The sequence below is a fragment of the Dama dama genome, chromosome 8 (assembly GCF_033118175.1).
Source record: "Dama dama isolate Ldn47 chromosome 8, ASM3311817v1, whole genome shotgun sequence".
Classification (NCBI taxonomy): Eukaryota; Metazoa; Chordata; class Mammalia; order Artiodactyla; family Cervidae; genus Dama; species Dama dama.
This window is the reverse complement of record NC_083688.1, coordinates 44,651,948-44,677,381: the sequence shown is the minus strand read 5'-3', so window position 1 is coordinate 44,677,381 and position 25,434 is coordinate 44,651,948. Positions and strand designations below refer to the sequence as shown.

The following is a 25,434-nucleotide window of genomic DNA, read 5'->3' as shown; positions in this document are numbered from 1 at the left end:
CTATTCAACCTGTATCCTTTTATGAAGTAAACGTGAAAGTTGAATATTTCCTGTATACTTGTCCACTGTGACAGAGACCAGATACATGATGTTACAGTAGTAAAAAACTCTTCAGAAATTGTAGGTCAGGAGTGTCAAATTATGATGACAAAGTGGGAAAATTATCTTTGCACCATGAAAACCGTTTCACTTAACCAGTTAAAATGAATGTAAAGCCAGTGTAAGTTTTAGAATAAGAATCAAAAAGCCACCACTGTAAAGCAGTTAACGAACTTCTTACAAATATTTTAAAACAACACAAAGTACATCTAGCATACATCTCAATTCAGTTTGGATGATAAAACTAAAACCCACAAAAACCGACGTTCGTAACTGTTAGAAAGCCAATCTTTTCTAAGATAACAGATCAAGACATTCATTACTTTTTAACTTCTATCTGATATAAAAAAAATAATACATAGAGACTGTTTGGGACATCAGGTAATATACAAATTCATATCCCCCCAAATCATTATTTAATAGTTTAATTCTTTAGTGTTGAGTTGTTTTAAAAATGAGTGTTTTAACTTTTCTTAAAGTTAAAAATCATGTTTTTCTGCGAAGAAAAAAAATACCCAGAGTAATCGAGTACATAAATTAAGTAAACATAGTTTTAGCCAATGTCACACTTACTAGAAATAATTGACATTGCTCACTTAAAAATACACATTTCCATAATTTACCCTCAATTTTTTTAGAAAGTCACAATATTATATAGTATACTGATTATAGGAATTCTTCTCTCCCTCCTTTTATTTAATACTGATGAACAAAATCCTTAATTTGAATTAAGGAGACATGAAATTTGCCATAAGAAATAATATTTGGATTTATCCCTTAACTGGTACTTTTGCTGGAAGTATAAATGTTGACATTTTACAAACATGGTAAGAAAACCTCCAATGGAATCTTGTAGGTTCTGTGTATCTGTTCCACATGAAAGACTATTTCCCCCAGGGCTAGAAATCAATCCTCCATGTTAAAGGGGCCACATTCCTTAATGGGTACTTCAAATTTTATATTTGGTTGATTCATTTTCTTTGGTAACTTTTGTAGTTTATGAAGATGTGAAGAATTTCCTCTGGTATCATTAACACTACACTTTTGACACTCAAATACAGCAAACCAGATTGATATGAATTCTGTAGTTGGGGATGGACTGTCCAATTAAGTTCATTTTCTTTGAAAATAGAAGACTTTCTTTACTAAACCTACCTTCAGATACACAATTCGGAAGAAAAAAAAAAAAAGAGACTCATTTATACTTTAAGCTATGCCTAATTCTAATTTTGGGTGTAAAAATCTGTATTAAACAGAATAGCATAACAGCAGATATCTGAATATGACTTAATTTGTAAACATTTTCACAAAATCCAGGAACAAAACATAGAACTTACGTATCTGTACTATGCTGCCAGTTATTTCACATCATTGCCAGCTATCTGCTAACTTCTATCCTAAATTATTTGCTCTTCTATTTCTCATGTGATTAATGGCTAAGATTATAAACATACTGAAGAGACTGAAGTTAAATTTTGTGGTTATGTGGTCAGGTTCAGAAGCAATGTACCTACATAGGCAGGGGAAGGTTGGATGATTATGACTCCTCTAATTCTAATGGGTTGGGATCACCACACAAATTTCTGGCACCACCAAAAATCCAATAGTTTAAGTGCACATTGGTTGACTCTACAAATAGTATTTCCTATATATGTTCAGTGCCAATATGATATACCCATTAGGTATACAGTGTAGGTAATACTAAAATTTATGTCTTACATTGTCAACACGACCACCTTAGCAATGGAAAGTTGTATCAATCTGGTGACTCATGATTTTTTTTTAGCACTGTTAACAATTTGATACTGCATTCCATTTTATAATCTGGCAAATATCCTAACACTTAGACTTTAAGCTATCAATTATTTCTAGCTGATTTTCAAACAGCTTGTTTCTAAAAAGCACTTTTTAAAAAATTAAAGTATTTTTACAAATAAGTGTCTCAACCGACTTAGTGGTTTGAAACATGACAATAATCATTCAACTTGAAAGATAAAAAGTTCTCAGGTTCAGACTGTTTACATAGCCATAGTATAGAAAAAATTGCTCTAAAATTCTTGTAGATTTTCTGACCACTGTCATGACTTATTAAACATTTTTAAACTAAAAAACAAGTATGTAACTGAAATACTGATTTTAAAAAAACAAAACCATAAAACTTACTTTGTAATTCCAAGATCAGAAATGGAGATCTTCCTTGCTAGTGTCTGTATAAATAGTGTACTACCCACTAAAGACACGTACTATTATTTTTATCTACAGATGAACATGCAGAGAATTAAATGAGACTTATTGATTGTCAACAATTAAAAGTACTCAAAAATGGACCCATACTAACTTGTCCGAGTAGGGAAAAGCACCCCACTTCATTAAAATATTCACAAAAATAGTGCAAACAAAACAACTTAAAAGGAGTTATTCTAAGTTCTTCAGTAAAGCTACCAAGTGGAATTTGAGAATGTAGGTTGGAAATATTGAGCTTATATAGCTGGGACTACCGCATTTAAGACATTTTGTACCATATGTACACTTTAAATGACATGGGTCACCATTCTGTTACAGAACCATAAGCTTCACACTATAAATCTTTTTCAATCACAGAAGGAAATAACTGCTTGTTATCTATCTGCTCTGAGCACAAGGTTCAATCTCTTTACATTAGAAATTATGGAATAAAATTTATCTTTGCAATACTACGTTGTGCAGTACAGTTAACCTGCCACCTAGGTGACTGTGAAAGCTGGCCGATTCAAAAATTACTTAAGATACCTAGAAACACTGATTAAAGTCATTTTCACTGGGTTTATTTTTGCATTTAAATAAATTCGCAGAAACATAATCAACTATAAAATGGCAGCATACAACTGTTAAGTGGCAGAAAACAGTAAGGCATAAATTAGAGTAAGAAAAATTATCTATCCTTCCCCATCTATGTTTATTACCCTACATTTTTTTCTGGATTTAATACTTTTCTTAATGTGCTGTATTCACCACTACTAGACCCAAACTGTAAAGAAACTGCAGAAGTGGAGAGTGTCCCATACTATGATCACCATATGATGAGTGAAAGGAGGCAGTGGGGTGCTAATATGCATTTGATGGGAGACAGGAGTTTGACTCTGGCTCTGCTTCTAAGTTATGTGACTTTGACCACATTACCACCTTTTTGAGCCTCAGTTTCCTGAGGATGGATATGAAGGAGTGGGTGCTGGGAGACTCCTAGATTACCTCTATGGTCTCTTTAGCACAAAAAAATTTGACTTTATAATAAACAGGCACAGGAGACTCATTGGGAAGGTAAGACTAGTGGTAATGATCAGGATTTCAAATTACAATCATCACCCTCCCACGCAGCTTCTCAAAATATTTTTGTATTTAAAAATCTTACTTCTAAGCTAGCTTTCACTTTACACGTGATTTGTTCTAAAACATGTATGTGTTCTAGTAACATGATTTCAAATTAACATCATAGAGAAGAATTCCCAAAACCTGCAGATAATTTGTTTGTATTTCTTAATTGAACCTGACATAGATAACATCAATCAAATTATTTTATTATAGAAAACAAGTATTTTCTCCCTAACTAGCTTGTCCATAAATCAAAGAACTTTTTAAAATGGAAGTTAGGAAGTATAAAAACAAAAACTTGTTAAAGGATAAAGCGTGAATATTGCTGGCATATATTTCTAACAGTTGTATATCTGAAAATTATTTTACATTAAATGCAATAATGCAAATGAATATTTAAAAATCTCTTAGAAAATGTGACTATGGTTTATGACTGACTCATCCCATTTTAACTACATCTTGAACAGGAAATCTGTTCTAAGACACCGAATGCAAAACTTGAACTAAATGAAATGTTTCTTCTTTGGGGCTAAATTATACTACTTAAAAGAATGGAACACAAATGTTAGAGGGTCATGAAACATTAATGGGTATGTGTATGTACAAAATATATATGACTATACATAGAGATAAATGAAATCCTCTAAGTTGAAAGTTTTTCAAAACCAACTTTTCAAGTGTAACATAAGATTTCTAAGAAATCAGAGGGAGAGTTTATTATGTCTTTCACAGTTTTTGCTGTAATTTGGTATTATCTGGGGTTTTCTGTGCTATGACTAAAAGCATGCCAGATTTAGGTGCCAATAAATGTACAACTTGCTAAATTAAAAACAACCCTTCAGTCTCTTAAATCAACCTGGCAGTGTTACCATAAAGTGACTGATCTCGAGCCATGGCCAAGATCTCACCCCCTGTTAAGTATAATGCTTTTCTCTTTTCATACCCGAAACTTTGCTTTCCTTATTGTTATAGATCTTTACACCTCATATATTTGGCTGCTTTTAATTCATTTATCTGACATCCCTTAGTTAAATTAAAAGAAAAGATATCCAAAATATGTCTTTGTGATATATACATATACACACCATATATATACACACATACACACATACATATATATACACAAATCAATAAATCTCTATTTATCAACTTTTAGCTTTTCTTCAGACTTTGGCAATGTTATAGATAACAGTTCAGGTTCTAGTTTTCCATTTTCATATGAGCTGAAAAATATTACACACCACCAAATTCAAACAAGCATCTCACTGTTTTCATAAAGATTCTAACAGAAAGTACCTTACAAAACCCGCAAAAATAAAAACCTCTTACAATAAAAAGGAAGGGGCTGCATTTTTAGGTGTGGAAAAAAACGAGAAGCATTTTTCTGGTTATTTTATTTATCAAAATCTATTGGAATTTTAATCAGTAGAGGTAATATTTCAAACTTTGTTAATTAGGAGAATACTTGCTTTCTGTAAATTCAGTATGTTTTTCTTTTACAATAATAAAATGTCTAAATGTACAAAGCATTCATCGCTCTGAATATCATGTGGAAGAATGTATAGCAGTTCAAGTCATAATACACTGATTTTCAAAAACCAATATATTTTCTTCTATTTCAGTCAAGCATTAGAGCCTGGGACCCAGATGAGGTCATAATGAAATCTTATCCAACCAAATCATAACTAAAAAAAAAAAAAATTTCTAAAAAACCAATAATGCATTTTCGTAGCCTCTTAGCAATTACCAAATGCTACTTAATACATTCAACATCTAGCTTACTGGCATGATTTCAGAGATTTATAAAAATGAGAACTTTTGCAGATAGATGATTAGAAGGTACACAAATTGCATTACATTAAACACAAAGGCAGTGTGGTCCTTATAGGAGAAATCAAGTCAGTACCCCCTGGTAGAAATGTTCTATAAAAATGTGTCACATTGAAGCATCAGTGTTTTCAGCCAATTATCTGTCCCTGATGTATTTCCTTGGAGTATATGACCTATCAGGACTTCAGGTTTCTTAATCCAAAATATCTGACTGAATTTAGGTACATCTAGAAAGCAGCTGAAAGGGTTTCTCCAATAGTCTGACATCATAGAAAGTGGGTTGAGAAATCCCTCTCTTTACCTGAAGACGTACTTGTTCTACTTCAGTCATCATCAGCTCACAAAGGAAAAGAAAAAAAAAAACAATCAAAACTTCCCCTCACACAAACAATCCCACACAAGCTAAACAGAAACTGCCCCCTCCCCCCATAAAACCCCAGCACCGAAGTGGCAATCATTCCTGGGAAATAGAACAAGCCCCTTGGATTCTCTGATTTATTAGCTGTTCAAACTCAAAGGACAGAAATGACCTTATGTCCTGTGGGGAGGAGGGAAGACATGTTAATAATGACTATAGAGTCATTGAGAAAGTGCATTATCTATTACACAATCAACTTAGAGCCCTGTCCTCCAACAGAGGTGGCCACAACTTGATTCAAATGCCTCAGTAATTGAACATTGTATCCTCGAGATAAAGGAGATGGGGGAAAAAAAGAGCCACCCTCATTTTAATGAAAAGGTGCAGCAGTCTACCACCTTTCCCCATGCTTCTCAAGAAAATGATTGCACAGACTCAGAGAAGTCCAAAGTCATAGCAGAATCTCTGAGGCACTCCTGGTTAAGAGAGAAAAAATATGATCCAGTTATCTTCATAGTTCTACAGATAATGAGAACAAACCCGTTTTTTTTTTTTTTAAACAAAAGCCAAAGTATCATTCATAGGGATCATATACACCATTTCCTCTAACATAACCTCAGTCTCACAGTGTTGATTGCACATCACCCAAGGAGAAAGGAAGGTGTGGAAAACGCAAACATTTTCTACTGCTTCACAAACACGTTTACAAGGAACAGGTGAAGAGAAGATATAGGAAAGAGAGAAAAGAAAACCTTATTGCTGTTTCCATACAAAATACAGTATGAAGATACCTAAACTAAATCAGATCTGTTTATGATGACCAATGTTTTCACAATGTGGGATGAAGTGTCTCCTTGAAGCACAATGAAATGTTCGGTCTAGAAGATAAGCAGAAAGATGAGAGAGGATATCAAGACTACACCTGGGATATCAGCTGCATATTGAAGCTTGGGGATCGAGACTGCTTGGATAAGGGAGCTCCCGGGCTGAGCAGCTCTTTCCCTTCTCCAGCTTGACCTAGCCGGTCTTCCTGTAGACTGATAGTTGAGTAGCGATTAGCATTGTTAGCTGCTAAATTAGTAACACCCTCAGTGCCAACCCCAATGCTGGTACTTGCTTGACTGCCATTTACATAGTCAAATGATTTACTTGAGGAAGCACTGGCTGTCCGGATTAGATTAATGCTATTAGTTTTTGGCACCACCTGGCCAGCAGGCAGGCTCAGGTGTTTCTTCATCGGTGTCAGCTCAATTGAATCTACACTAAGATCAGTTGGTTGCTGTACATACTGCCTGCGAACTACTGAATCTCGAGGGCTCTCATTGGATTTGATGGCAGAAGTTGTTTCTTTATCCTTGGCTGAACGCCCAGTTGCTACTTTCCTTAAGCTTCCCCTCTGAGAAGAGGAGGATGGTTTGGTCCCAATTGGCTGGCTGCTGAGGGAAGCCCCTGATGAAAATCCTTCATCTGCATCATTCAGGTTTACCGACTCCTCTCCTCCATTTATACCCTCAGCACCTAAAAAACAAATCAGACAGACTCAGCAATAGCTAAATTAAATAAGCAGCAGCCGTGAATAACAACTCAACTGACCTTTTCTCCTAGGTAATGTTTGCTATAGGTCAGCCATGACCCTTGCTACCAACACTTTCCCTAAGTAATTTAGGGGAAGGAGCCTCAATCTATACAGAATTCTAACGTTATTCATTCTGTTCATTTAGCTTTAATTAGGCTAGCTTATGTAAAACTATTCACAAACAAGTCTAGCATACTATTAATATCAACAGACACACAACCTTTGGTAAAATACAATACTTAGTGATCGTAAATCTTTATGATACACCTTGTCAATTTGAGGTGAGTATATCTATCTAAAAAAACAAAACTTTTCCTATCTTCCTTAATCTATCATAAAATAGAATTTGGAAATGAGACCCTTCTAATTTCAGTCACCCAGAATAATGTCAAAAACTCATCCCCAAACCCCTTTTAACTACTGTGAAACTTTATATTTAACAGCTAATTGCTTCTAAATGGCTTTAAAATCTTTAACATGGAGCTCGTGCATTTCCTAACTCTAAACTAAAAACTCTACATTGCCTCTAGTAACTTCAGTCATATTCTGTCTTATGAACATGCCTACTCACTGGTTTCCATATTTTCTTGATCAGTTAATATGAAAATACTTGATTATCAGAGAACAAAGGTAAGAACCAACAAGGATACTGAGGAAGAATTTTTTACGATTTTATAATATAATAATAATATACAAAAATTTTATGTTATATAGTTATATAATATTTTAGATTTTAAATATTGAGATATATTATTTGGGGATCACAAAATACTTATAGTATTCCATTAAGTTTCATGCAGAAACTGCAGTTAACAAAAGAATTCTTATCTTGGGATTTTGTAAGAAAAGAAGCACGTATTCAGTTTGGGGTTTCCAGAAAGCCCGATTTCTTTACTGAAAGTATGATCAACACTCTCCTAGAAAATAGAACATTTGCTTCTTTCAAAAACTGACAGAAGTTTGCTACCTTTAAAATATTTTTACCAGATTGTAAGAAAGTTCAGTCTGAATCTACATACAGATATCAATATTTTAGCTAAGGTAAACTGTTAGGACAGAAATCCAAAAAAATATCACTTTGAAATACAAGTTACCTAAGTAAAATATACACAAAATAGTTAAACACAATCTTTATTTAACATAGTACTTGGAAAAATATAAATATTTTCTCATATGGATTAGTTCTTTCCTTCAAAAGAAGAATGAAATAGCCTATCCTTAGAGCAAAAGGCATCTTCTTGTTATATCCAGCAGTTTAGTAATCTTTATTCATCATGCAAAGCCACATGAAAACGCAGCTGACACCACTTCTCTCAACCCCTTCCTCAAGAACAGTGTATACTGTACATCAAAACAAAAACTTTAAATTATATTTATATGACATCTAAGCAATTTATTTATAATTACTATGAAGAACTCCACAATGCCCAAGAAAAGATAGCCACTGGTTCAGAATTAATATCAGTAATATAAAACTAGAAGTGAACAGAAATATGTCATTGGCTATACATATGATTAGGAAAAGAGACTGAGAGACTTAGTGCTAGCTTCTGAATTTTGCCACATGCAGATCTGATGCCCAAGCAATATGGCCATAAAAGAGATATGACAATGTAGAAACCAACATGCAAGAGAACCTACTGATAATTTATATACTAAGAAATGCTATTTCAGTATAGTGGAACACTGAATATACTTTAATCACAACATAGTCCTCAGTTTAGTAATAATTTTAAATACAGCTTTAAAAGTTATAAATGTTACTTAACAATCTGGATAAAGGTAGGTGATGAATTCTCCCTTCAATTCCAACACGTAATAAATGCAACTTTAACTGTAAAACTGTTTAAAACCATTAGAAAACATGTTTTCTTTTTTCTTTTGGTTGTACCACATAACTTGTGGGATTTTAGTTCTCTGACCAGGGATTGAACCTGGGTCCTCAGCAGCTGAGAGAGCAGAGTCCTAACCACTGCAGTGCCAGTGAAATTCCCTTCTTTTTCTTTTAGAAGGTCAATTATTGATGCTAATCCAAAAGCTCCAGCAGACTTCAGAATTACCAAAACTTTTCATTAGTTTTAATAATTTCCGTATTTCTGTCTAAAAAACCTCAAGGAATAAAAAGGCTATTGTGTCTAATAACATTTTCCTTTCTAATTTTCTCCTTGGGTGATAATACTATTCATGATCCAAAGATGAGACAACCAAACGGATTTTTAATGAACTTTCCTATTCATGTTTGCTTTTCCTTATAAATTAGCTTTTACTAATACTGATTTAAAGCTACAATTAAATTAGATTAAAAGGCGAAATAACTTGAGAAATTTCAAACACACCAATGGGACTCATTCCTTTTCCAAATGGCTATACCCCACCTTCACAAACTGAAATTTTACCAGTAATAGAGGAGATATTAAATGAGGATGTTTTAACATTTAATAGGACACTTTAAAGGAATTACTATTTTTTCCTTTTTCAAAGTGTATGACTTATGATTAATAGGAAGAAATGATTCTATCCAATCCCATACTTCTTAAAATTTCATCAATGTTAGTGAATATTGTACTATATTTAGCATGGATACTCTAATATTCTAACAATAGCAGTAGATACACTTCAAGTGGCTCATTTAGTCATCAAGAAAGTGGAGAAACAGATGTTGATCAATTTAGGCCAACTCTGAATTTGACATCTATTCATATACTTATTTTTATGCCTTATACAAGATACAACTGACTCCCAGGGATAACATAAAGAGATACAGAAAAAATGAAAACGAAAGGCTGTGTCTTTCACACGGTTCTCTTCATAGTACCAACTTCTTTGGGTCCCTAGATCATGCACATGCAACACTGTTAAATGAAGTCAGGTCACTCTGGGCAAATGGGCAAGGGAACAGAAGGTAGATTTAGATTCTTACTGAGCATGCTCAAATTTTTAATGCACCAAAGAGCAAGAGATTTTCCTAAAGTAGAATAAATAAAAATATGTAACCTATTTTAAAACTACTTGCTATATTTCATAAATTAGTGTACCAGTTCCACAGCAGCAATACATTAAATAATGAAAAAACTATTAGGCCACAGTTTCCTCTTTCATAAAACCAATTTCTATGGCATCACATGTTAAACAGTAAATAAATACTTTCCTATCAGAGAGAAGTGTTCTTTTATAGATAACAATCGTGGCTGTGGTGGTGGTGGAGGGGTAAAAAAAAATTCTCATTTGAGATACCCATACTGTATAAACAAGGATCTACTAGGATTTATGGCTTCTAAATAATACATTTCACTTCTGTTTGGGAGCTATATAAGATAATCATTATATACAATAAATGATAAAAATGTAGTGTGCACCAGGAGAGCACATTTATAGAGGAAAGATGTCAGTAGTTCAGACCCAGGCAACTTGATTTGAAGATTATAAGAAGCCAATCAATACTGGTTTATTCTGTCAAAGAGATACGAAGTTTTTGTTAATTGGCTACCCTGGGACTAGAGACAAATCGGCCAGCTCCATTTCAGTCCCATTTCTCAAAAATAATGTATTAAAGCTTTAAAACTCTCCTCACCTATTTTCCAAATAATACATTATCAAATAAATGAAATTGATACATACTGAATAATAAGGCTCAGGTTCATGGGGTGCATTTTTCCTTTCCTGATGTTAGAATAAACATGCTCAGTAATGAAGAAATCCCAAGCATTTGCAGACCTTTTGGAGACAGGCCTCTCCCTTGTTAGTAGCCATGCCAAGCTGCTCTTTAATTACACCGGGATGCAGACTCCAGGCCAGCACAAATGGTAACTACAGATTGTACCTGACCTGGCACTAGCAAATGGGGGTGGGGGTGGGGGGGTGCGCTTTGCAAGGAGAGTCTAATACACTCTGGGATAGTGGAAACACACACTAGAATGGAAAGATGCTCTGCTTGGGGACAGAGAGCCAGGATCCTCCTCCAGCAACTGCCTCACTGACTTCTGCCTCCTCATCTCTGTCCTACCCTCTGTTGTGGCTGCTGCTGAGTTGGGCTCCGGCGAGCCGTGCTCAGGAGTCCTGTGCACCAGCACCTCCCCCTCTTGCACACGTTTGATCCCTAGGTCAGTGGAGCCGTGTTGGATCGGGGAGCCAGGAATACTCGGGTCAGCCTCGTTTGAGAAGTCAAAGCCATCTGGGATTCAACATATAAAATTTTAGTGCTTTTTTGCTGCTCTATTCTTTTCTGAGCATTTTGACCCAGGCAGATAAGAGAATGTATATATGGATATGACATAAACACAAACATTATTTATATAGTTACATGTGTGTGCACAGCATGCACACACATAAGGCAGCAGATGAACAATGTGAGGTTTGCAAATGAATAGGAGAGAAAAATAGAGATCATTAAAATGGCAATTAATCTCTCTTAGGCAAGACAGCTTGACTGTTCAAGTAGCATGTGCTATGAAATACTGCTGGACTCAGCACTTACAGGACAAGGAAAAGATAGATAAACATCAGCTATTTTATGTATGGCTTGTATTATACCAGTAGTATGGCCAGTTACATAATTTTCTCCCACACTGCTCATACAGGTACCTTTTTTTGGAAACAGGCTTAAAGAAATTTCTTTTCTATTGTTATTACTAGTTAGAAAAAAAATTAACTTCATCTTATTTTCTGTTTTAACATTCAGAGAACAGTTTAAATAACATCTTTCTACTTTATAAAATATATATACATATTTATATTAAAATGAATTCAGGTATACAAACCACATTTCTAGTGCTATTTTTAACAACTAAACAATTTTACTTTAACTACATAGAGTACTATAACATCATGTGTAAATATACTCTGTAAAAACAGTGATAAATTTACTTTAATCCATGAGTGGGCTATAGGGATTTTATATTCACCTTCTCTCCTCCATCTATGGCGACGGATTGAAGCTGTTGTAATTGCAGTCCGAGAAATCCTCGGCACTGTTGGAGTGACTTCGACTTTAAGTACTTTCTGGCCTTCTTGTGAAGAATCAGGAGCATCAAATGGTAATGAGTTTTTCATGGCATTGGCAACCTAAAATGATAAGTCTATATGTACTTACATCCAATATACAACTTATGATTACTGTACATTTCATGTTTCCATACTATCTTGAATATATATTTAAAAGTTGTTCTACAAAATAGAAAAGTATAATGTGTCAGAAATGTTTATATTTCCACTGGTCTGTATTCTTTTAGGTAGACTTCTAAGATGAAAATTCATTTAAAAATATGAGTCACACACCCTCATGGACTCTCTGAAGTTGCTGGCTTTCAAAGAGAAAATACATTCCAAAGAGCTTTTAACATTTGAACCCTGATACAAGAAAATTTGGAGTAAGTTTCTTTCTGATTCTTCAGATGATAAAATAACATGCAAAATTTAATTTATAATAAAAAAATTAGCTTTGTTTTCATGAGGAGACATCTTCCCTAAACAAGTCTGGCACTTTGTTCCACCAAGTTCTGCCGTCTGTGGAGGAGAGTGAGGTAATCTGGCTGGAAAGCAACAGCCACTGGCTGCTCCATGATTCCTAACGGAGTAGTGCTGACCTAGCAAAGATCTTGAGCTAGAGGACCATCTTTCTCCCTCACTCTCCACTTGGACAGGACAAGTGAAATACAGCAAGCTGGATACCCCTGTCTGCTCTGCCAACTCAAACCTTCTCTCCAGTGGGCTGTTCCAACATCTAGACTAAAGGGTAGGGAGTGAAGTCTTTCAATCTAACCTTAATCAGCAATAAAGATGGTACTTGTTTTTCTATCTACCAACTATTTTATCTATTTATCATCTGGCTCTATTTTTGAATAGAGAAAAGGAACGTCATTTACTGGGTCCCTTGGAGACCCATAACAATAAAGGATTATTCTAGAACTATAGATTACGAATCTCTTTACCTATATTGCCTTGGAAATGCCGCTTCTACTTAATTTATAAGACAGGGATAAAATTATAAATTTAAAGAGTCTTGCAAATGCAAGGTGTTATTATCAAGATGTAACTTTTTTATCTTCTTGTCCACTTGTTTTCTGTTTTGGGTCACACTGTGCAGCTTGTGGGGGATCCTGGTTCCCCAACCAGGGATGGAACTCATGCCGTTGGCAAGGAGAGAGCAGAGCCCTAACTAATACTGTCAAGGAATTCCCTACGCAATCTCTTTTATTTTTTACAGTAACCTTTAGGGTAAAATTAGGGATGCTGACATGAGGAAAAAAGAAAATTCAAATATGAAAGAATATAAATGTTACTTCAATAAATTTATGTTTAGCTTAAACTATAAAAAAGATATGAAAAAATGACTCAAAAATTATACTCTTAAATTGTTGCAAGTAAAATTACATAACTAAAAAAATACAATTCTAAAAATACTAGAAAAAGTTTAGAAAATACAGAAAATTGCAAAGAAATAAAAACTATCCACAGCTGAATCACCTAGATGACTATTAATATTTGTTATTTTTCCTTTGTCCTATCTAGATTAAAAAAAATAGCTGTATACTACTTTACCATTAACACAGCTAGCATGTTCCCTTAATATTAATTTTCAAATATATAATGTCATCAAGTAAATAACATAACTTAATGAGTCTCTGTTGTAAAATAATGTTTAGAGTTCAGATTCCTTTGCATTTAAAACAAACCTTGATCTAGTGTTCACAATTCATTTAAAAAAGTTTTAAATAGTTTCTTGGGAAATGTTGGTAAAGATGGGATAGTAGCTCAAAGAAAACACATATACATTACCAAAAGGATGTGCAGAGTTATGTCATACTGTTACTGGTAACAGAAAATGCCTTCCTCATCCTACTACTGGACGTTCAAATTTATTTTTTGATTGATCATTTACCTTTTGGAGATATAGTTATTTTGTGGAAGAGTATGAAATTTTTATATAAAACTAAACATTAACTTGCTTTTTTTGTCATGCCCGTTGATAATTAGTTCATATTAATTTCGGTTTTAAAAAACTGATGGTTTACGGACTTCCCTATAGGTCTAGTGGTTAAGACTTTGTGCTTCCACAGCAGAGGGTACAGATTTGATACCTGGTCAAGGAACTAAGATCCCACATGCTGTACTGCATGGCCGAAAAATAAAACAACAACCCCCTCTCCCCTCCAAAACAAAACAAAAATCTGATGGTTTAGAATTTAGATGTTTATATAGTAAAAAAAAACGAAAACAAAAAACCTTTTTTGGTGATGTGTTCCATCACTTAAATATAGCCTTTCCTTCTCCAGAATTTGAGCAAATATTTATAGCCTCTCTTCTTTCTTTTCTTAAAGGATTTCAAGACACTTAATTCTTTAATTTATTTGAACTTTATTTTGCTATGTTGTAAAAGAAGAGGATCTAAAACAATTTTGTTTCCTTTCCAACTGTTGGTTTGGAATAAACCTGTTTTCCCCCTCAATGATTAGTACTGCCTCATACATTGCATACTGAATTTTATACCAGTAGTACCCTTTTTAGGTGCAGGAAAGTTTAACAAAAAGTAAATATAATAACTTACCAATAGTGGTTGAGAAAAGAGTTCTAGTTGAGCTCTATAGATGATGTCATCAAGGACTTCCTGGCCAAGGTCCCACTGTCCATTATACCTATGGAGAAGCAAATTACAGTCTCTAGCAAATATCTCTCATTTTCAATAACAATCTTTTTTATTGATCCAAGTCCTATTATTTTGGTTCTGTAACAAGATTTTCACATTAATTTTTGCATCATGCATTTCTAAACTATCCCACTTTTGGCTACAAGAACAAAAAGAAAAATTCAAATATTAACATTTAAAATACTTCACAGATATCTCTTCAAAATAATTGGATTTTATCATGTGTTGATATTTTGGGTTATCTATTTGAATTCATGAAAATCTGGGTTATGAACTATGTGACAGTATTTAGACTTCAGTTTAATGACTAGCTATATTTTAAAAGTACTGAAAGGGCTATGAATAATTACATGTCAACAAACTGGACAATCTAGAAAATGGATGAATTCCTAGAAACATACAACCTACCAAGACTAAGTCATTAAGAAATAAAAATCTGAACACACCCACCACTGTACCCAGAGGAAATTGACTCAGTAATCAAAAACCTCCCAATAAGTAAAAGATGGTCCCAATAAGGACCAGATGGCTTCATGAGTGAATTCTACCAAACATTTAAATAAATAATATCAATCCTTAAATTTTTCCAAGAGTGAACACTTCCACAGTCATATCACAAGGCCAGCATTCCCCTAATACAAAAACCAAACAAGGACACGATAAGAAAAGAAAATTACAAGCCAATATACCTCTGACAAACATAGCATAAATGCAAAAATCCACAGCAAAATATTAGCAAACTATATTCAACAACTGATCACAAACCATGATCAAGTGGGATTTATCTTGGGATGCAAGGATGGTTCAACATCTGCAATTTAATCAACTGTGATACACCATATTAACAAAATGAAGGATAAATCCTTCATCATAATAGCAGATGTAGAAGAAGCACTTGACAAAAATCCATTCATGATTTAAAAAAAAAACTCTCAGAAAAGTGGGTACAGAGTAGATGTACTACAATAAAGGCTGCATATGACAAGCTCATAGTCAACAACTACTCAACAGTGACAAATGATCAAGAAGAAGATCTCTCTAAGATCAAGACCAAGACAAGGATGCCCACTCTTGCCACTTTTATCCAACACAGCACTGAAGTTCAAGCAAATAAAAAATAAAAGAAGTAAAATTGTCTCTGTTCGCAGAAGACATGATATATAGACAGTTTACCAGTGAACAACATGGATTTGAACTGCATAAGATCACTTATATGTGAATTCTTATCAATAAGAACCAACTACTGTATTACACAATCTGTGCTTGATTGAAGCCTTGGATATGGAAGGCTGACTATAAAGTTATACTCCGATTTTCAACTCTGCAACTGGCACCCAAACCCATTCATTGTTTAACAATCAACCGTAGAAAACTCTAAAGAATACACCAAAAAAACTGTTAGGATAAACAAATTTAGTAAAGTTGTAGGTATAAAAACAATATACAAAAATCTACTGCATTTCTATACACTTAACAAACTATCAGAAAGGGAAATTAAGAAAACCATCCTATAAAGTCAAGTCGCTCAATCACATCCGACTGTTCGCAACCCCATGGACTATACAGTCCATGGAATTCTCCAGGCCAGAATACTGGAGTGGGTAGCCTATCCCTTCTCCAGCGGATCTTCCCAACCCAGGAATTGAACCAGGGTCTCCTGCATTGCAGGCGGATTCTTTACCAACTATCAGGGAAGCTACTAGTAACAAACTATCAGAAAGTGAAATTAAGAATACGATCCCATTAACAAATGCATAAAAAATACCTGGGGGAAAAAAAAATACCTGGGAATAAATTTAACTAAGGAGGTGAAAGACCTGAACACAGTACACTTAAAAGTTTTCATACAAGACTTCAATGAAAGAAACTGAAGAACACACAAATAAACAGAAGGATATGCCATGCTCAAGGACTGAAAGAATTAAAATTGTTAAAATGTCCACACTACCCAAAGAAATTTACAAATTCAATATAATGCCTATCAAAGTTCAGTGACATTCTTCATAGAAATAGAACAATCTTAGAATTTATATGGAATCACGAAAGACAATGAATAGCCAAAGCAATCTTGAAAAAGAACAACAAATCTGGAGACATGATATTTACTAACTGCAAACTGTATCAAAATGCTTTAGTAATCAAAACAGTATAGTACTGGCATAAAAACACATATAGATCAAAGGAACAGAATGGAGAGCTGAGAAATAAACATATATATATATATATATATATATATATGATCAATTAATTTAAATATGAGAATATAAAAAAGGTAAAAGGATATTATTTTCAATAAATGGTGCTGGGATAACTGAACAACAGCCACATGCAAAAAGAGGGAAAGTAGAAAACTGTCTCTTATCACACATCAACTAAAAATGGATTAAAGACTTCAATGTAAGATCTGAAAACAAGAAACTCCTAAAAGAAAACAAAAGCCCCTTATTGCTTATAAGATGAATGCTGGACATTGGTCCCATCAATTATTTTTTGGATTTGACATCAAAAGCAGAGGCAACAAAGGCAAAAATAAACAAGTGGGACCACACTAAACTAAAAGCTTCTGCACAGCAAAGAAAACCATCAACAAAATGAAAAGGCACTTTTGGAAAGGGAGAAAATATCTGCAAATCATATATATGACAAGGAGTTAATATAAAAAATATACAAACAACTCATACAGGTCAATACAAAAAACCAAGTAATCCAATTAAAAATAGGCAGAAAACTGAATAGACTTTTTCCCAAAGAAGACATACAAATGGCCAACAGGTACACAAAAAAAGCGCTCTATGTCACTAGTCACTAGGGAAATGCAAATTAGTATCATCTCACATCTGTCAAGAATGGTTAGTATCAAAAATACAAGAAATAACAAATGCTGACAAAGACATGCAGAAAAGGGAACCCTGTGCATTACTGGTAGAAATGTAAATTGGTGGAACAACTATGGAAAACAATATGGAGATTCCTAAAAAAATTGAAAATAGAACTACCATATGATCCAGCAATTCTACTTCTATTATGCATTGGAAGGAAACTTAATTACTCAAAAAGATATCTCGCACCCCCATGTTCATGGAAGCATTATGTACAACAGCCAAGACATGGACACAATCTAACTGTAAATTAACAGATAAAAGGATAAAAAGAATATGGCATATATGTACATGTAAGTATGTATAAAGATTGCCGGAAGAAATATCAACAACCTCAGATATGCAGATGGTATCACTTTAATGGCAGAAAGTGATGAGGAACTAAGTGCCTTTTGATGAAGGTGAAAGAGGAGAGTGAAAACGCTGGCTTACAACTCAACATTCAAAAACTAAGATCATGGTATCCGGTCCTATCACTTCATGGCAAACAGATAGAGAAAATGTGGAAACAGTGTCAGATTTCATTTTCTTAGGCTCCAAAATCACTGTGGATGGTGACTGCAGCCAAAAAATTAGAAGACGCTTTGCTCCTTGGAAAAATAGCTATGACAAATCTCGACAGTGTATTAAAAAGCAGAGACATCACTTTGCTAACAAAGGTCCATATAGTCAAAGCTATGGTTTTTCCAATAGTCATGTATGGATGTGAGAGTTGGACCATAAAGAAAATTGAACACTGAAGAATTGATACTTTTGAACTGTGGTGCCAGAGACAACTCTTCAGAGTCCCTTGGACAGCAAGAAGATAGAACCAGTCAATCCTAAAGGAAATCAACCTTGAATATTTATTGGAAGGACTGATGCTGAAGCTGAAGCTCCAATACTCTGGCCACGTGATGTGAAAAGTTGACTCACTGGCAAAGACCCTAAGGCTGGGAAAAATTGAGGGCAAGAGTAGAAGGGGGTGACAGAGGATGAGATGGTTGGATGGCATCACTGCCTCAGTGAACATGAGTTTGAACAAACTCAGGGAGATAGCTATCAACAGAGAAGCCTGACGTGCTGCAGTTCATGGAGTCGCAAAGAGTCAGACATGACTGAGCAATGGAACAACAAATATGTGTTAGATAAACACACAGATGAATGGGTAAAGAAAACATGGGCTATACATGTATATATGTGTATAAATATATTTATTATACACACACACGATGATGGATAAAGAAAATAAGGTGTGTGTACACATAAGTATATACTTATTATACACACACATATTATATAGACAATTACATACACACAATAGAATATTATTCATTTAAAAGGAGGAGGAAATCCTAGGACTTAAGACTCCACACTTCCAATGCAGGGGGCATGGATCTGATCCCTGGTTGGGGAACTCCAGCATGTCACATGGTCAAAAAAAAGGAAATCCTGCCATTTGTGACAACATGGATGGATCCTGAGGGTATCATGCTAAGTGAAATAAGTCAGACAAAGACAAATGCTGTATAATCTCATGTACATGTGGAATCTAAAAACAAAACAAAAAAAAAGAGTAACTGAACTCATAGATACAGAAAGATTGGTGGTTGTCAGAGGCAGGCAAAAAGGGTACAAAAGGGTTGGTCAAAAGGTACAAACTTCTAGTTATAAGATAAAATCCTAGGTATATGATGTACACCATGCTAACTAGAGTTAACAATACAGTATTGAATATTAGAAAGCTGTTGAGAGAGCAGATATAAAAAGTATAATTCATTTAAAACTACTAAAAGAAATTCATATTAGAAAAATAAGATAATGGATCCATCATGGAACAAAAAATTCAATGTTGTGAAACTAATAAGGAAAAAAGGGGAATATTAAGTTTTCAAAGACTAGAAAGAATCCACACAATTTCACAGTACACCTACTTACATGGCATAATAAACTCCTGTGAGAAGCTGCACCATAAATTCGGGATCCAACACTATTCGACCACAGAGTTCTTTCCACTGTTTTTCGTGTTGCCGTGGAAACCCACTCACACAAACCCTAGGAAAATACATTACTTAAGTGTGATTTGCTGATTCATTAAATAAAATATTTTTGTTTTTATAAGTTCACATATTCAACACTTACTGAAATATTTTTTAAGTACTTGTTATGTGTCAGTCACTATCATGGGCCTATGCATACAGTTGTAAATAGGTAAAAAGATAAAAAAAAAATCTATACTCTCACAAAACACACATTCTAGTGGACTATAGCAATAAAAGCAATGAAATGAAAAAGTGAAAGTTGCTCAGTCGTGTCCGACTCTTTGTGACCCCACAGACCCCACCAGGTTCCTCTGTCCATGGAATTCTCCAGGCAAGAATACTTGAGTGGGTAGCCATTCTCTTCACCAGGGGATCTTCCCAACCCAGGGATCAAACCTGGGTCTCCTGAATTATAGGCGGATTCTTTACTGTCTGAGCCACCAGACAAGCCCTCAAAGCAACACCTTTTCTCAAATAGGTATCTCTTTCATAATCCTCCTTCTCCCTCTTCACAAAAGAAATGCATAACTTTCACACGTCCCAAATTTTATCAAGATGGATTAGTGGATGATACAGAATTCTCAAAACAAATTTAAAGTGTCATAAACAATCCTCTATTTTCCATCTCATTAAAAGATGCTTCCAGAAAAGTTATGTTTAATAATTAGCAGAGATGTTACATACCTCTACTATTTTAATAAATTAATTTATTAGAATAACGGCAATGGTGAGTTCAAAAGAAATTTTTTAGTGTTTAGTGCATTTTGGTCTCTGGCAATATTTTTATATTTTAATTTACGTATTTTCTTTGTGGCAGAGGTTTATAATTAGTTGATCAATAAAAGATCTTTACATATAACAGAACTATATTAGGACAAAATTTATGTGGATAAAGTGCAATAGATACTCAATTTTAAGGAGAAAGACTACTAAAGAAAGACTATTTTTTTCATTTATTCCATATATGGATGATGGTATCAATTAGATCACTGTGTATTTACATGATATACATTTAAAATAGCAATTAACAATTATTTATTATGTTAATACCTACATACTGGAAATCATATAATTTACAACTATTTAAAAAAGAATAAAAAAGTTAAATGTTAACTTTAATGTTTAATTTAAATGTTAACTTTAAAATGTATAAAGGCTATAAAGTTTTTCAAAATTCATTAGGGGATATGTGAGTAAAAATTTGAGGACTACTAAACTCTATCATTTGTTATTAAGGAACTCTGTAAGATGCCATACTAAATGTTACCTATTAGAGATACAGCAAATTTGTTTAATTGAGCCAAAAATAGTCATCTATAAATAAATTTATCTGTAGCTATGCAGTAAGTGCTTAAACAACATACTCTCTTGATAAGAACATGTAGGTTAGAATAGATACATGTGTATGTATGGCTGAGCTCCTTCCCCTGTTCACCTGAAACTATTACATTGTTAATCAGCTATACCCCAATACAAAATAAAAAGTTTTAAAAAAACAAACAACATGTAGATAAGAGACAAGAATTCTGTTAGTCATTAATCTTGTTATTATACACAAGTGGAAATAATACACTTTAAAATAATCTACAAATCTATAAATCAAATTAGCAACTAATTTAGATGGGCCTACCTCCAATTAGCAGAAGTGAGTTTTGTTATAAATAGGACCACAGTTTCTTCTCAGTAATACACCAGTATGAACCTGTGCAAAGCATTTGTAGTAGTGGTTGGGGGTGGGGCATGCAGGGCTGATCCTCATGATACCTTCCTGGTATTGACACCCTTATGTCATCCCCTCCTCTTGAGCATGGGTGGAACCTCTGATTTGCTTGTAACATGGCAAAGGTGATATGATTTTCATGCATATATGTACATGATTATGTGATTATATTACATAAGACTGTAGTGCAACATCTCTTATTTCTCTGCTTTGAAGAAGTGAGCTGCCATGCTGTAGGCTGCCTAAGTTGGGAGGCTCACACGGCAAGGAACTGACACTGGCCTTCAGCAGACAGTCCATACGAAATTGAAGCCCTTAGTCCTACAACTATAGGAACTGAATTCTGCCAAGATAAGCATATAATTCCTCAAATGAACCTCAGATAAGATGGCAACTCCAGCGGACATCTTAACTGCAGCTTGTAATACCCAGCTAAGCCCAGCTACGTGACACTTAGATTCCTGACCCACAGAAAACTGAAATAATAAATGTATGCTATTTTAAGCAACTAAATTCATGGCAATTTGTTATGAGGCAATAGAAAAACTAATACAGCATTTAACTTTCAGGGGGTAGACGAGGCTCACCCTTTTTATTTGCATTTTCTCAAATAAAAATCAACCGGGCAGGATAAATTGAGTGTTCCTTCTGTAATTAAAATTCCCCTCCTCTGTCTCCAAACCCATTTATATTAATTTTTTTCAATGGTGGAAATAAAAATTTTAGTTCAGGTCTGTTCAAATTATTAGAAATTCTGGTTTGGTAAAGATTAGAATATACAAATATAAATGAGATATACACGTAATTCATGCTACTGCTAATCTTATCCAAAGAAGAGACAGTTATTTGTGAGATACAAAGAGGAAAAAGTTCACATTTCTTTACTTTCTCTATACAGAAGACTATTTATTCAAAACACTCAAAGTAATTTATAAAAACTGGCATCCAGGCAGTGATCCAGTGTAACAATAAACCACCTTGAACCTAAATCATCTTGGCTTAGCTTGATGTTGAGCCACAAAATATTTCTTTAATACTGAAGTATTTTCAAGAAGTCATGATGTATGAGGAATGATAAGGAATTCCTATAGGAATATAAGTTCCCTGAGTTTTGTTTACTGCTGTATCACCAGGGGTTAGAACAGCGCCTACCAGCGAGAATGTGCTCAATAAAAATGTATGAAATAATATAAGTATTCTGCTTACCTGGAGCCCATTCGGCAAAGAGACTGGTAAGATGAAGCAGGCATATACACAATAGCAGAATTATAACATAACATGAGAAAACTCAGGACTTCAAACCTAGAAAAAACAAAAACAAGGAGAAAAAGATCACAAATAATTATTTCTACTTACAGACTGTAGTAAATGATTTCTTCATTGGATGGTTATAACAACAATGCCTTAATATTGACTTTAATTATTTCTCAATCAGATGATTGTAATATCCTCCTCAATAATTCCCCTATTTCCACTTGCCTTATTAAAGGTCATAGCACTTGCTGCCATCTTTATTTTCTTCCTCAAAAATCCCCATCATGCTTGAATAGATGACTCCTCTATCTGCATTAATTCACTGTTACTATTGACTGCATCGTAAAGCCCAAACTCATCAAGGCATACAAAGTCCTTTAAAAATCCACCCTCAACCTACCTCTCCAACCTTATTTCCCTCCACTGTCTACCACATACACCACAGGATAACAGTTTTCCTATATCATTCCATGAATAATGCCACAATCTTTCATAATTCCTTGCTTTTACTGATGCTACCCTTTCTTACTACAACACTTTTCACTTGGAAAACCCCTACCAAGGTTTCAAATCCTAGCTCAAATTTTAATTTCAGACATAAAGACATTCTTAATTCTCCCAACTAAAACAAACAAAAACTGTTCATTTGTATAGCTCTAATACAGTATTTATCCCACTAAATCAGTTCTCTGTCTCTACCTCTGTTTTATCCATTCAGTAATAAGCAACTTTGGGACAGAGACCCTAATTTACTCATCTCTAACTCTAGTGTCAGACATGGTATTTAAAATATTATTATTGCTCAAATAATTTTTACTGAATGAATAAATGAATGCTTTCTTAATCTGTACAATCACTAAGAAAGTGGCTCCTAAGCCTGAATGCACACTATAGTTATTTCAGGACATTTTGGAATAATATATTCCTGTGTCTCAACACAGACTGACCCAATTAGAATCTCTGAGGGCAGGACCCAGGAACACAGTACTTCTAAAAAGCTTTCCATAGGCAGTGAAGAGTATATTGAAAGTCTTTGTGCTACTTCTGAAATATTTTAAGTCAGAAATTATTTCAAAATGAAAAGTTAAAAATTGAGTTCAAAGTATGACACAGAAGCAGTTCACATCTTCAGATCCTTTCTCCTTCTCTATGCTGCTAGGTTCATTGAAGATTTATTTTCTGAAACTGAAGACTTATTTTCTGAAAGGATAAAAGAGAAATTTCTACCAGGGAACCACGAAGCACAATTGTGGTTTGGGCTGGAGTGGGGAGGATGGGAAGATACTGAAAATAGAAAACTTAAGTAGAATAGGTCTTACTGGATACTGAGACCTCAAGTTTTCCTTCCCCACTTGACCATCAGAATGCTAGCAGCCCTCTGGTTAAGAAACTAGAAGAGTTTTCTTTAGAGAATTTGACCACCCTAAAAGGAAAGACTTAAAGATACGGACTTGGGAAGTTCCCCAGATGAATGGCCCAGTGAGAAGTTGTGAAGTTTATACTCAATCAGCCCCTGCCAACATGGTTTTGGCGTCTCATTTTTTTAAATTCCCTGCTCTTAAACATAAGCAGGGAAAAATGGATTATCAGACATCTGATGAACTTCATTAATAGAAAAATAAGGTCAAAATAAAGAAACAGGGGCAGGGGAACACAATTTGGAGCACACAATAAACATAAAAGAGAAAAAAATAACTTTAAATAAAGCAAATTATCATTAATATTCTAAAAAATGAGATGCTGTTTCAAAAATAAAAAAAAAAACAACAAAAAGAAATCCAAATAGGAACTATTTTAAAAGACCATTCAGAATATACAAAATATGATGTATTTTGTCCATATCTTTAAGTCTTTCCTCTTAGGGTGGTCAAATTCTCTTCCAGATATACAAAATATGATGACAGAAATTAAATACTCAGGAACAGAACTGGTGGATGAAGTTGAGGAAATACCATAAAAAGTGAAGCCAAAGGAAAAAGATATGGCAAATAGAAGAGGAAAGAGTACCACAACAGGAGCTCCAAATAATAAAAGCTCCACAAGCAAGATAAGAAAAGACCAAATAAATAAAGGACAAATAATAAAAGACTAGATAAGATGGAGAGGCTAAACTAATTAACAAAAAATAATTAAGCAAAGTTCCCAGTCTGAAGGACATGAGTGTCCAAATTGAAAAGGCCCATGTACTGCTCAGCACAAACAGGAAATAAACTCACACCAAGAAATACCACATGGAATTTCAGAATACTAGGAACAAAGAATGAGGATACAGGGTGCAAGAAACAGTGGCTCCATCCACACAGGAAGAAGACAAAGGGAGTTCCCAGGGTAACAGTGAGGGGAAATACCAAGATAACAAGTAAACGCCGGGTAAAGCGGGAAACACAGGCCAGATCGCAGTAAGTCGAGGCTCTGCGAGCTCCTTTTTCAGGAAAATAAAATTGAGAAAATAAGTGGTATAAACAAAGTTTTGGAAGGCTACGTAAAAAACTGATAGAAAATTTACAGGGTTAAATTACAAAGCACATAGTAAACAAAGAAAACAAAAGGTCAAAGATGAACTTCAAGGAAAACAAAAAGATAGCAGGAGAGGAAAAGTAACCACTCACAAAGCTCAGCTCTGAATAGTTCTGGTGAGCAATGTTCATTCAAGGGGTTTCCCTGGTGGCCCAGTGGTTAAAGACTCCACGGCCCCAATGCAGGGGGC

General features: G+C 34.4%; 1 protein-coding gene and 1 long non-coding RNA gene across 5 annotated transcripts in view; one reads left to right on the top strand and one right to left on the bottom strand.

Moving 5' to 3' along the window:
- LOC133060978 (uncharacterized) overlaps nucleotides 1-25,434 on the top strand; it is a 38,165-nt gene that overhangs the window by 7,480 nt on the left and 5,251 nt on the right. Inside the window, exon 4 of one of the 2 annotated variants that reach the window (XR_009693881.1) lies at nucleotides 12,440-12,577. This is a non-coding gene — a long non-coding RNA (uncharacterized LOC133060978). Of the gene's footprint in view, nucleotides 1-12,439; nucleotides 12,890-25,434 lie in introns of those variants that run through there. The other variant, XR_009693880.1, reaches the window with a different exon arrangement.
- The window catches only part of HYCC2 (hyccin PI4KA lipid kinase complex subunit 2), a 57,044-nt gene continuing 36,434 nt past the window's right edge, over nucleotides 4,825-25,434 (bottom strand). For 2 of the 3 annotated variants that reach the window (XM_061149017.1, XM_061149018.1), the window contains 5 exons: nucleotides 22,680-22,775; nucleotides 19,650-19,766; nucleotides 14,755-14,842; nucleotides 12,113-12,272; nucleotides 4,825-7,153 (listed from right to left, as the gene is read on the bottom strand). In XM_061149017.1, coding sequence (XP_061005000.1) covers nucleotides 6,552-7,153; nucleotides 12,113-12,272; nucleotides 14,755-14,842; nucleotides 19,650-19,766; nucleotides 22,680-22,775 — 1,063 coding nt within the window. In that variant the 3' untranslated portion in view covers nucleotides 4,825-6,551. Of the gene's footprint in view, nucleotides 7,154-11,214; nucleotides 11,383-12,112; nucleotides 12,273-14,754; nucleotides 14,843-19,649; nucleotides 19,767-22,679; nucleotides 22,776-25,434 lie in introns of all 3 variants that reach the window. The other variant, XM_061149019.1, reaches the window with a different exon arrangement.